Genomic DNA, 12,955 nt, shown 5'->3' with positions numbered 1-12,955 from the left:
GCTCCCTAGTGGTGATAGCTCTTTGTTAACCTGATAGTAACAGGAGGAAGCCCCAAAACTTACATCTAGAGTGCAACAGAGAACTTCCTAAATACGTTTGTTAATCAATAAGCATTTTTTAAGCATCTCCTGTGTGCGAAATACAAAGAATGAAATCATCTCTGCTCTCACAGAGCTTACATTCTGATGGGGGGAAATAAGTACATATGCATATGGCATAAATACAAAGTTTGATATAAAGTGGTTTGGAAGGAAGAGCAAATCACGTTGAGAAAAATTCCCACATCGGCCATGTCCAAAAAATATTTGGCTCAAACTGCACCACGTCCATCTGTCAGATAGGTAGTATGTTTCATCCTGGATCCTCTGGAATAGTGGTTAGTCATTGCATTATAAGAGTGCTTATTAAGCCTTTTTAAGTTGTTTGTTTTTACAGTTTAGGTGCCCTAGAAATTGTTCTCTAGCTCCTGCTTATTTCACTCAGCATCAGTTTGTACAGATCTTCTCAGGTGTTTCTGAAACAGGGTCCATCATTTCTTATAGCATAATAGTGTTTCTTAACATTCACATGCCATCATGTATTCAGCCATTCTTCAGTTTGACAGTCACCTTGTAAGGTGACAGGTTTTTGCCACCACAAAAAAGAACTGCTACAAATATCGGCATACATCCAGGTCAGGGGAGGGAAACCCATGGCCTCAAGGCCACATGTGGCCACTTAGGTCCTCAAGTGCAGCCCTTTGAATCTGAAAGTTTGAGTTCCGTCAAAGGGCCACACTTAAGGACCTAGAGGGCTACATATGGCCTTGAGGCCACACCCCTGCACTAGGTCATTTCCCTCTCTTTGACCTTTTTTGGAGTATGTTGTCCTAGTATTAGTATCCCCGCATCCAAGGGGTGTGCATTGGTTCAAGCAGTTCCAACTTGTTGTCCAGAATGGCTGGACCCATTCCTGGCTCCATCATGAATGTGCATTAATGTGCCGGTTTTCTCATAGTCTCTTCAGTGTTTATCATTTTCTCTCTCTTGTCACTTGAATTTTATTTCTCTTACTGGAAAAATTGTGGACAATATTATGAATGATTAGTGAGCATCGGAACAGGAAGCTGATCCCAGAGGGCTGGCCGGGCTTCGTTACGAACAAGCCACATCACCAGACTTTCCCTTTTGTGGCAGTGTCATTAAATGAGAAGAGAGGACATAGGAATGCTGTGGTTATGAAAGTTAAACTAGATTTTAGGAAATTTTCAATCTTTCATTCAAATAGATAATCTACTATCTGAAGGATTAGTGAGAAAAATGGAGTCTGCGGGCTCAATCGTAGTGCTGTTATCTGGAGTCAGAAAAGATGCTTGGCTTTCCCAGAGTAGTTGTTAATGGTTTACGTCATTCTGGAGGGAAGTCTCTAGCGGACTGCCCCTGGGCCTGTCCTTGTCACAGAATGTAAATGACACGAGGCCAGCAGCTCGGGTGAAAGGCAGACTTTTCAGATTTGCAGCTGACAACAAGACCAGGATGGAGAGCTCTCAGTTTGTTAAGACATGTCAGATTCTAAAATTACATCCACTAACAGAATTGAAGAAGATGAAACATAATAGGGACAACTTGCATTTAAGGAAATTAGCTTTGCAATGATAAAGTGTGGTGGGCATTCATGGATAGCTTTTGTTTGAAAAGATCAGGAGATTTGGAGTCAGATGTGTGATATGAAACCCAGAAAAGCTAATGCAACCTCAGGCTACCCTAAAAAAGGAACAGTAGCTAAAATGAGAGAGCCAAGACTGCCGCTTTACTCCTCTTGAGTCAAAATGTACCTCGGTGTTTAGGTACATCCTAAAATCCTAGGGGCCGCATTTTAAGAAGAACATTAATATACTGTAGGGAATCTAGAAGAGGCAGCCTAGAAGGTACAGGGCCTAGCTTGATGATTGTGCCACATAAGCATCAGTCAAAGAAATTTAAAGAGTATGTATCTCGGAGAAGAGAACACACTGGGAGGTAGGGAGCAGGGGCAGTGTTGGGGCAGGGGAACTGTCTTCAAGGATTTGAAAGACTTAGGTAAAAAAGGAGTCGATTAGTTCTGACTGGCCAGCAAAGATCAGTGGCTGGATGTTGTGGAGATGGATTTAGCAGAGGTGGGATGGGCCACCTCATACCAGACATCTGCCAGCACCTGCCTAGGGTTCTTGGTAAAGTTCTCACTGGACTCGGCTTCCTTTTAGGTCCCCTCCATCTTTGAGATTCTGTGATATTTTAACAGCAGTGAAAGAAAAAAGGTCCAAACTTCTATTCTGAGTCAAGTAGGCTCTGTTGTTAAATGTGAAAAACAAAAGAGAAACCTGTAGGAAAGCAGATTCCTTATATATTGAATTAAATTGAGCTATTGGTGCTTTTGCATTCTTGTAATGACCCTTCTTCATTTCAGCACCCATTGGTCAAGCCATTCACCGCCTGCTGCTGATCCAGGCTTTCCGCCCTGATCGACTCCTAGCCATGGCTCATATGTTTGTTTCCACAAATCTCGGTGAATCTTTCATGTCCATCATGGAACAGCCATTAGATCTGACACACATTGTGGATACTGAGGTAACCCAAACCAGGTTTATAAAATGCAAACATTAGGAAGCAGCATTTTATCCTACTCTCAATTCAGACAGTAGTTTTCTCTCATTTGGACAGCAATGCAACCTGTGAAACACATTAGAATTAGTATATAGAGTGGGGCATCGAGGTGTCGCTATAGTGCACAGAATAGAGTCAGGAAGATTCATCTACCTGAGTTCAAATCCAGCCTCTACTAGCTGTGTGACCCTGGGCAAGTCATTTTCCTCTCTTTGCCTTGGCTTCCTCATCTGTGAAATAAGCTGCAGAGGGAAATGGCAAAACCACTCCAGTATTTTTGTCAAGAAAGTTCCAGATGGGGCGGCTGAACAGCAGCACAAATGGAGTGACTGGGTTATCGTCCCTCCCGGCTCTGCCTTTTATTCAATTCTGGGCATGTGAAGGACTTGGAAAGCCTAGCATCCATCCAGAGTAGAGTGGCTAGGATTGTGAGGGAACTTAAGCCTTTATGAGAAAGATCCATTGAAGATGGAGATGAGAAGACTTAAGGGGGAGTGCAGACAGTAATAAGTTGTTACTTCTATAACTGGGGCCTGTTAGTGGAAGCAGGGAGGCACATTTCATTCCCAGGTAGCTCTGTCCAACACTGGCAGGGGCTGCCTCAGGACAGAGAGGGAGCTCCTCATCACAGGAGACTCCAAGCAGAGGCTGGAGGAAGAGGGGAAATGGGGGCTTCTGGGTCAGACTAAGAGACGTCCTGAAGTTCCTTTCCAGCCCCATTCAGTGCTTCTTTGACTTTGTGTGTTTGGCCTCTTTGCATTCTGAGTAAGTCTAGCAGCTGAGGTGATCCCCAGAGGCCTTTTGTGAATCCTGTAGGGTCTCATTGTGATAGCCCTTTAATTTCCAGTGAAGAAAGAATAATTATATATTCTTGCTCACAGTATTCTCTTTCTTCTTCTGCCCCCATGCGTTTGAGGATATATGGAAAGATAGGTGCAGTTTCTGATTTTATCCAGATTTTTAATACTGAATATATGTCTTTATAGGTAAAGCCAAACACCCCTGTCCTGATGTGTTCTGTGCCTGGTTATGATGCCAGTGGACATGTGGAAGATCTTGCAGCTGAACAGAACACACAGATCACATCCATTGCAATTGGTGAGGATGCTTGACTCTGCTCAAGAAGCCCTAGCACTGCATCTTGGGGACCGAAAGCTAAGTGTAACCTTCCATTTTTTTCTCTCTGTAGGCTCTGCTGAAGGCTTTAATCAAGCAGATAAGGCGATTAACACAGCAGTCAAGTCTGGCAGGTAGGTTTTATTTTTTTCCCCCAGTGAAAATCTCAGGGTTCAAACACTGTGGGTCATGGTGTAAAGTGTGATGGAATGCGTCCGCTTGCTTTCTCTAGATGGGTGATGCTGAAAAATGTCCATCTGGCCCCAGGATGGCTGATGCAACTGGAGAAAAAGCTCCATTCTCTGCAGCCCCATGCTTGCTTCAGACTCTTCCTCACAATGGAGATTAATCCTAAGGTAAAGAGTGAAAATCCTGCCGCAGTGTGCTTTTCTTCAATGCTAGCTTAATAGAGCACACACCGAGGTTTGGGGTTTCTCGGGTGTGTGCACTGAACTTTCACTGCCGTCATTGAGTCATACACGAGGAAACATGAGAGTTGATAGAGGGGTCACATTTCTCCTCAGGTGCCTGTGAACTTGCTTCGTGCTGGACGCATCTTTGTGTTTGAGCCTCCTCCCGGTGTAAAAGCCAACATGCTGAGGACCTTCAGCAGTATCCCTGTGTCAAGAATATGCAAGGTACATATAGTGCACACTACTACTCTTTTCGGTGCCGATTCCAAAGGTAAACGTTTATTGACATATCTCCCTGTCTCCCACCGTGAGCCTTTAAACTACAGGCCATCCCCAACTTAGGAGCAAGTTGAGTACCCAGAGTTCCTTCCTTAAGTCAGTTATTCTCCGCACAAAAAGTGCTATCTGTAGTTGATGATGAGCCCCTTATTGCAGCCTACTTAAAACCACAGTATAGCCAAACTGTAGAATTAATGATCTCAGCCTGACTCGTCAGTCCTGGAGGGAGAGGATTTTTGCAGTGGAAAGAGGATGAAAAGTTTCTTGCCCCTTTTCTTGAATAAAGCACCAACCTTAGTTAACAGGCAAATTTCTTAAATACCATCTGCTTCTCCCACTTCCTATAGCATCCAGCTACTAAAATTTAATGTTCCAGAATCCTCTCTCCTCTCCACCCAAATAAAATGTCTAGATAGATTCTTCATTAAGGTGAAGTAATCTTAGTGACTTAATTCACATTAATGTGTGACAGGACTGATAATTCCAGGACTCTCTAATTGGTAACATTTCAGGCAGTATAACAAAGCGAAGAAAGTCATTTCAGGGAGTGTGGCAAAGATATCTTTGTGGCAGAGAACTAGTACCTGACTGGTAGGAGACCCTCAACACTCAGTTCTCCCATTTTCAGTTTCCTTTTTTCTACTTCTCAGTCCACAAAAGTAACCATGGCACCAGCAGACATGGGCACCGCAGTGTTATCTGGATGGGGTGTTTGAAGGTTCAGAGATGATCAGAACAAGCCTATGCTCTCATTGAGAAAGATAGGAGAAGTCACATGGCCGTAGAGAATTAATGCCCCTGAAGTGGATCTCTCCTAAAATTAGCCATGCAGGCATTCTTGTATATATGTGTGCATACACACCTGTGCTGTGTACATACACTGCTCTGTATATTTTACTTGTACTTTGAAGAAACAAGGAGTTAATCTCAGGTGGCAGGGGCACTTTGTCGAGTGTCAGTATCTCCTCCCTGAGGAGTGATGAGCACAGCTGGATGAGAAGCTGAATCATGACACAGAAATTCCTGAATGGCAGGGAGCCTCCTTCAACATCTGGGAAGCCCTGGTCCTTCTCATCTTGTTCAGAGAGAACGCGGTTGCTAGCTATGACACAGCAGTACGCTCCACTGGATGAGAGACGTGCTTTCTAAGGATTTCACAGGACATTGATCACTAGATATTTCCTGGAAAAGCAAACTCCCACGTTTATTTTGGCCACTTGTACATTGTTAAACATTCAACCCAGATGAATGGTAAAATCCAGTTGTGTTAATAAGTCAGTAATTATCATTATATTAGGATTTTAAAGGAAAGGAGATAAGTGGCCTCAGTGGTCAGTTTCTTAGTTAATTTATTAGTATTGTTTTCATCCCATAGGGTATGAGTACAGAGCTGGGCCGCAGATTTCATTAGAATAGTCAAGGCAGACCCCCACCCCTACCAGGCCAAGTAGGCACTTTCTCTGCAACTTACAGTCTTAGAAAGTTTCCTAGAGCACTGAATGATTAGATGATTTGCCCATGGTCATTTAGCCAGTCTGTGGCAGAGAGGGGAATGGAATCCAGGCCTTCTTGGTCCTGAGGCTCATCCTCTATCCATAAATCCTCTTTTCCACTAACTTCAGACACATCATCATGCCTTCTGTACGCTTCTGTATTCTCCTGTCATTAGTGACCAGGTTCCTAGCTGTGTCATTGGACGTATCCTGGTTTTTTAGAAGTACAGCAGTGGAATGATGAGAAGCATAGTGTCCTGAGTGAGTGAGATGATGCTATAATCCTGCTGTACTCTGCCATGGTATCCCATGGCCACCACATCTTAGAGGGACATTGCAAAATTTGAGTGGATCCAAAGGAGGGTAATTAGGATGGCTAAAGTACTTGAAACTGCCTTTTAGTAATATTAACATTCACATAGGGTGTTAAAGTTTGCAGGGTGCTTTGTAAATATTTTATCTTTGCAACAACCCTGGGAGGTAGGTGTTGCCATTATCCCCATTTTACAGGTGAGAGAACTGAGGCAGACAGAGGTTAAGTGACCTACCCAGGGATATCCAGCTACTAAGTGTCTGCAGCTAGATTTGAGACTAAGTCTTCCTGATTCCATGTCTAGCACTCTGTTTACTGCCACCTAAGCTGTTTTATGAGGGCTAGTTAAAGGAGCTGGAAAATATTTAGCCTAGAGAGGGGAAAATTTGGCAGAAATACATGCTCGTTTTCTTTACCAAGTAACTGAAGGATTTTTATGGGATAGAATTGTTAGACTGTACAATAAAGCAGATAATTATTAGAAATCACAGGAAAGCAGATTTTGGCTTAATATAAGGAAGAGCTACCCCAAAAGATAATGATGGGCTGCCCAGTAATGGTGAAGAGTTGATACATCCTTAGAGTTTAAACTGGAAGCTGAGATGACTAGGTTTTAGGGATCATTATAAAAGACAGACATTCATTAGGCAGGGGTTTGCAGTAGATCAGAGGTCTCACACTTGCTGTTCAAGCTAATTAAAATCAGGGAAATGTCTTGCAAAATAAATTTTAAATACAGCATTGATACTGCCAATTTGTGGTTTTCTGAGTCAAGATATGTGGTCTATAGGGAACTCATTGTACTTGAGTTTGACACCACAGCACTTGATGATTTCTGACACCCTTAACTAGGCCTCAGTAATTCTATACAAATTACTGCTTATTACTAAACTGTTATTTTTTGGTTTTGTCTTTATGTGCACATAGCTGGGGTGTGATAACTGTTTGAAGGAATGAGGGAAGAGGGGAGTGGATTGTTGTTGTAAACTTAGTATTTATTGCACTGATTCTGACTGAGTTGTATATGCTGTTTAGAAGTTTGGAGCCACCTCATGATATTTTTTCTCTTCTTGGTGATTTTGCTAGTCTCCCAATGAGCGTGCCCGCTTGTATTTCCTGCTGGCCTGGTTCCATGCAATCATCCAAGAACGCTTGAGATATGCACCCCTGGGCTGGTCAAAGAAGTATGAATTTGGAGAATCTGACTTACGCTCTGCCTGTGACACAGTAGATACGTGGCTTGATGATACGGCAAAGGCAAGCTGGTTCAATGCTTCCTCTTAATCATGTGTCTCCTTGGGAAACATTTACATTAGTAAGAAACTGTGGTGAAAATAGGATGTATTCTGTGTGCTGAGAGTGGGCTGCCACTTAGTAGTAACCCAGACCTAGCAGAGGCATCTTTCTGAGGTTCCTTACAATTGAAATCCAGACTTTGCCCATCCATCCTTGGTTCTTGAATTGGTGACACAGATCATTCTTTCTCCCTAGGGCCGGCAGAACATTTCTCCTGATAAAATCCCATGGTCCGCTCTGAAGACACTGATGGCACAGTCCATTTATGGAGGGCGTGTTGATAATGAATTTGACCAGCGTTTGCTGAATACTTTCCTAGAGCGTTTATTTACAACGAAAAGCTTTGATAGTGAATTTAAACTGGCCTGCAAAGTTGATGGGCACAAAGACATTCAAATGCCAGATGGCATCAGGTATTCAAATTCTTTCATTTGGACTTAATTTGTAGCAGGGATTACTTACCTTCTGACAGTGTAGCTTTTTTTTTTCTTCTGCTTTGGCCTTTCATCATGCAAGATCTAGCTCAGTTTACATAAAATACTTGGAATCACTTACGCAGTTTATGATGACACTTCTGAATTTGGCCTGGGTGTGTTTTTGTTTTTTTTTCCAGACGAGAGGAATTCGTTCAGTGGGTTGAACTGCTTCCAGATACACAGACACCCTCGTGGCTTGGCTTACCAAATAACGCTGAGAAAGTCCTTCTCACCACCCAGGGTACCTTGTCATTTCTGTGTCCCTTTGTTGGCGCCGATGATCTGGGTTAAGGATGTTTCTGTTCGTTGCTTCCTTTTCTTCTTCCTTCTGGTAGGAAGGAGGGAAGCTCCTTTGGAGCTTGCTTATCAGCACCTCTGACAGTAGGTAAAAAGAAGGAAGAAAACAGTTGGAACAGTAGATGTCAGCATCATGCTGACAGCTGCATGAAAGGTTTGTTAGAAGGATAAGTTGAAGTTATTGGTAATGAATGTTCCCTTCCAGAAGTTCTAGTGCTTGGAAAGGATCTTCATAATCATGGAGTCCAAATCCTTCATTTTATGGAAAAACAGAAACCTCAAAAGATGGCAGCCTTCCCAGAGTCACACCCAAAGTGCATGGCAGAGCAGAGATCTGAGCCTAGGGCTTCTTAACACTAATACTCTTCCCACTATTCCACTGAATCCCATTTGTGTGGCATCTAGTGGGCATGGAAGTGTTTGATGAACCGATGCCATTAGATGAACATCACCTTGAAAGGGGTAGGTTAAGGTACTTGCTCTGTTTGAAGATGAGGAAGAGGCTCCCCAAGGTTTTCATTTGCAAGATCAGTAACTTATCTGGAATTAGGACCTATTTAAATTTCCTCTTTTATATTACAACATGCTGTTCTAAAATGAGATTTAAAAGAAGAGAAGCCTTTTCATTGAAAATTTAATTTTGAAATAAGCAAAACATGTTTTACAAGGCAGAAATTGCTCCGGTATTAGGTGTAAGTAGCATAACAGTACTTTTTCTACATTAGAATACACTTTTTCATCATCTTTTTCCACTTGTGAGAATAAAGATTAAAGGAATTACTCAGGGAACAGGAAAGTTTAATCCAGGCAGTCTCAGCCGTGTTTCAGGGTGTGAAGAGCTGCAGAAGTGACTTTCTTTTGATTGAGAAGAAAGCTTATTAGCCTGATAAGATCAGACTTCCAGTTGGGTTCGGGCAGCCTTGTAAAATGCTTTTGAGACTGTCAGTATCTCTGAGGTGTTGTGGAACCTCTGAGTGGTGCTCTTTGGGTTCAGCTCTTCTACCTCTTCTGAATCCACGTGACAGTACTGCCACATAGCCCACATTCTCCACATTACCCCCTAAAAATACCTTGAGAAATTACCAGATAACTTACTAATAATTTTTAGGTTCACTTTCATAATGTCAGCATTTCTTCATTCTGCATGAACTGTTTTTGGTGAAGCCCTGCTGGCTCTCTGTGATCAACACTTTCTGTTCTCTAGCTTACTAACCATCCCTTTAATACTGTGTTCTAGAATATTGCCAAACTCACCCTGAATGAGCCCATGCTCACCAGACCACCTTTCCCCTTTTGAAATTAAGGCCAGCGTTTGTTCTTCTTTGGACAATTCTCCACAGACTTTCAAAGATTACATGACAAGGCTAAGCAGCCACACTGAACAGTCCTGTCAAGACTTGGTAGCGTTCATATGGGCCTGGTGATGTGAACTGACAGGCAGTTCAGACCTCTCTTAATATCTCTCTGCTTGTCTTGACTGTCAGCTCCCTATCAGCCATTTTTATTCTATCCTTTTCAATTAAAGAAAGATTTTTTTAAGTACCTGCCATGTGCTGGGCCCTGGAAACACAAGGATAAACAGGGACAACCACAGCCCTTAGGAACTTACTTATCCCCTTCTTGGGGGACACAACCTGAGTGTAACCTCTCAGGGAAGGGAAGGCAGTAATTATTGAGGTCTTCACAGAGGGTGGCGCATCTTGAACTGAATTTAGAAGGAAGCAAGAAAATTGTTTGCAAATTATTTTTAGCATTGAAATCAGAAGCAAAGGGTTCAGTAGTTCTATTTTCTTTGTATCATCTTTTATCATCCAAAGCAGAGATTCTTTCCCTTCTTTGATCTTTGTTTTTTTCCCCCTACATAACTTTTTAAAAAACATTTTTTGTTTTCCTTAATTTTCCTTGTCTTTTTCCTTCAGCTTATTGGAAGTTACAGTGCTCCCAGCACTGTTATTACTGGACTGCATTACCCTTTTATGTTTCTCTAGTACTATCTGCCCTCATTGCTATCTTATCTTTAAGATAAGATCTTTCTTTTTTCTTTATTAAGTAGGTTTCCGTGTATTATATATCTACTTTGGTCTCTTTAGATCAGTGGTGTCAAACTCTCAGATCCACTAAACCAACTGAACGTTAACTTCATACTCTTAAAAACTCCTCCTCTCCCTCCCCCTTCTTTCTATTAGAATTGTTTCTCTTGATCACTTCAGAGATTTACTGTGGAAAACTTCTCAGTCTTCTGGCCTATCTTTCAAGCATTGCCTTTCCTTTCTCTAAAAGAAACAGCTTTCCAGAACTCAAAAGTATATTTAGGCTGTGTCCTCACTTTTCTTATCACAAATTCTGAAGTGAAATTTGTCACTTCTTTCCACTTTTCCTGCCGCCCTTGTTGATGAGAATGATCCAGAAGGGCAGTTTCCCTGTTGGGAAGCAGCATGGAAAAGGCTGGGGATATTGACAGCCAGAAACCCCTTGTTTGAATCTAGCTCTGCTGCTGACTCTCTCAGAAGAGACTTTTAGCTTTGTAAAATGAAGGGGTTGGAGGAGGGGGCGTCCTAAACTTCTTTCCAGATCTCAGTCTTAGACCCTGTTTTCCTGTCACTTTTTGAAGGATGAAATTATCAATTGTTATGCTTCTAGGAGATGTCCAGATAAATCAAGTTTTTTCTCTCCTATTATCGTGCTTCTGTGCTAGCTTTGTCAACTGATTTCCACACATCTGCCTCTTTATCTTTATGTCTGTATGGTCTGTGGTATAGTGTGTTTCTTTGATCTTTACTCCAAATGTTCACCCTATGCTTCCCATACTTTGGTTTCTAGATTTCCTCCCAGAATCATAACGGCTTTATCTTTGAAGCTAATCTACTCCCTTTTCTTTTACCTATCTTCTTCCACTGAATTCTAGTCATGAGTCCAGTCCAGTCAACAGACTTCATGGTGTCAAATTTACCTTCTTGTTTTAGAATCTCTGCGTCATTTTTTTTTGGTTAACCATGTGTTGTGCATTTCTGCTTGGAAATCTGCAAATGAGAGGATTTTTTACTGGCTTTCTTGTCAGATTTCTTGTGAATTTCTGGGTAGTTCTTTACTGTGATTTTTTTTCCCCAATATTGTAGCTCCTGTCTGTGGTTTCCAGCTAGATTAAGATACAGAGGCAGTTTCCACCCTTCCCCTTCCTTTCCAGTTTAAAACTGTTTTGTTAAGATTTGTAGGACCCAAAGCAAATACGTTCTTACCAGTCATTGTTAGTACCCTGACCTAATGAGCCTGTTGTTCCTACATTTTAATCCATGGTCCAGAAATAGATTCTTTTCTCTTTAATCAGCTCTTAACTTACCAAAATCTGCTATTTTTCTTGATTGATCACAGGGATGAAAACACCGGAGTTCTTCAGCTTCTTGTTTCAGACTTTATGCATCGTAGCCATTCTTTCTGGATTCCTTCTGACAGTGTCATTTGTAACCATGTGACTCACCAGAAGGGATCATTTGTCATCATGTCTGGCAGATCTGAGAAGTTCTCTGTCCTGGTTTGCCTCTGGAAGGCAGCAGACCTTGCTCTCAAATGGGCTGTGGTCTAATATGAGGGAAAGACACATACATACATAAATAATCAATACAAAAGGGATTGTGATAAAGGCAACAGAGAGGGTCACACTGCTTATCAGTAATTTATTTTGCTAGTGAGAGCTACGTCTTTTCAAGTGATGAGATCAGATCTAAAATTCAGTAATTCCTGTTACATAAAAGTGACTCTTTCTTTCTTACTGAAACTATTCCATTTAGGTTGAATTAACCTAGCTTTGGATTTCTTTTTTAAAGTAAACACATTTTAGACAGTTCATATTCATTTTTTTCCTTTTTTCAAACTCCTTACTACCGTTAAATGTATGTGTGTTTGGCTTAGGCATTGACATGATCAGTAAAATGCTGAAGATGCAGATGTTGGAGGATGAAGATGACCTAGCTTATGCAGAAACAGAGAAGAAGACACGGACAGATTCCACTTCTGATGGCCGCCCAGCTTGGATGAGAACTCTCCATACCACTGCGTCCAACTGGCTACATCTCATACCATTGACTCTGAATCACCTGAAGCGAACTGTAGAGAACATTAAGGCATGTTCCTTCTTTTGTTTTTTATGACTTATATTACAGTTTTTTTTTAAAATTGAGTTCTAAATTCTCTCCCTGCCCTCATTGAGAAGGCAAGCCATTTGATACAGGTTGTACATGTGCAGTCAAGGCATATTCTTTAATTCCTTTTTCCAAGCGTGTCTCTAGGAAGAGACTGGAATAGCTTCTTTTGTTGAGAACTGAGGCTCTGCAGTAGAAGAAATAGGTGTCTTTTTTAATAGTACACCGGTCAGAGAACTAGTCATGGGACAGATGATTTGATTCCTTCGTGGCGCATTTATATGCAAATGTTCCAGGAAGAGCAAAGAGAGCAATAAGCTCTTGTCCACTTCATGCTCAGTCTCATTTCAAAAACTCACTTTCCCAGGTTCTGTACGGACACATGTATGTACAGTTATTTCTTTTAACAAGTAGAGTATGCAGAAGATTATTCTTTGTGCAGCAGAACAGCAAACATTTTTCCTTTACATCTGTACTGGCTTGTTCATCACACTTAGCTGGTATTCCATTCCAG

At 41.7% G+C, this 12,955-nt stretch overlaps 2 protein-coding genes across 3 annotated transcripts in view; one reads left to right on the top strand and one right to left on the bottom strand.

Moving 5' to 3' along the window:
- DYNC1H1 (dynein cytoplasmic 1 heavy chain 1) overlaps positions 1-12,955 on the top strand; it is a 95,814-nt gene that overhangs the window by 79,716 nt on the left and 3,143 nt on the right. For both annotated transcript variants that reach the window (XM_072630203.1, XM_072630202.1), the window contains exons 65-73: positions 2,426-2,586; positions 3,609-3,720; positions 3,812-3,872; positions 3,971-4,094; positions 4,263-4,376; positions 7,323-7,493; positions 7,728-7,945; positions 8,146-8,249; positions 12,212-12,423. In XM_072630203.1, the coding sequence (XP_072486304.1) occupies positions 2,426-2,586; positions 3,609-3,720; positions 3,812-3,872; positions 3,971-4,094; positions 4,263-4,376; positions 7,323-7,493; positions 7,728-7,945; positions 8,146-8,249; positions 12,212-12,423 (1,277 nt within the window). The remainder of the gene's footprint in view (positions 1-2,425; positions 2,587-3,608; positions 3,721-3,811; positions 3,873-3,970; positions 4,095-4,262; positions 4,377-7,322; positions 7,494-7,727; positions 7,946-8,145; positions 8,250-12,211; positions 12,424-12,955) is intronic.
- LOC140518240 (uncharacterized) overlaps positions 11,794-12,955 on the bottom strand; it is a 37,258-nt gene continuing 36,096 nt past the window's right edge. The window contains exon 8 of the mRNA XM_072630205.1: positions 11,794-11,881. The gene's annotated coding sequence lies outside the window, so the exon portion shown is untranslated. The remainder of the gene's footprint in view (positions 11,882-12,955) is intronic.

Source organism: Notamacropus eugenii, chromosome 1, assembly GCF_028372415.1.
Source record: "Notamacropus eugenii isolate mMacEug1 chromosome 1, mMacEug1.pri_v2, whole genome shotgun sequence".
NCBI lineage: Eukaryota > Metazoa > Chordata > Mammalia > Diprotodontia > Macropodidae > Notamacropus > Notamacropus eugenii.
Note: the sequence above shows the minus strand (reverse complement) of the source record. Positions and strands in the feature narration are given on the sequence as shown.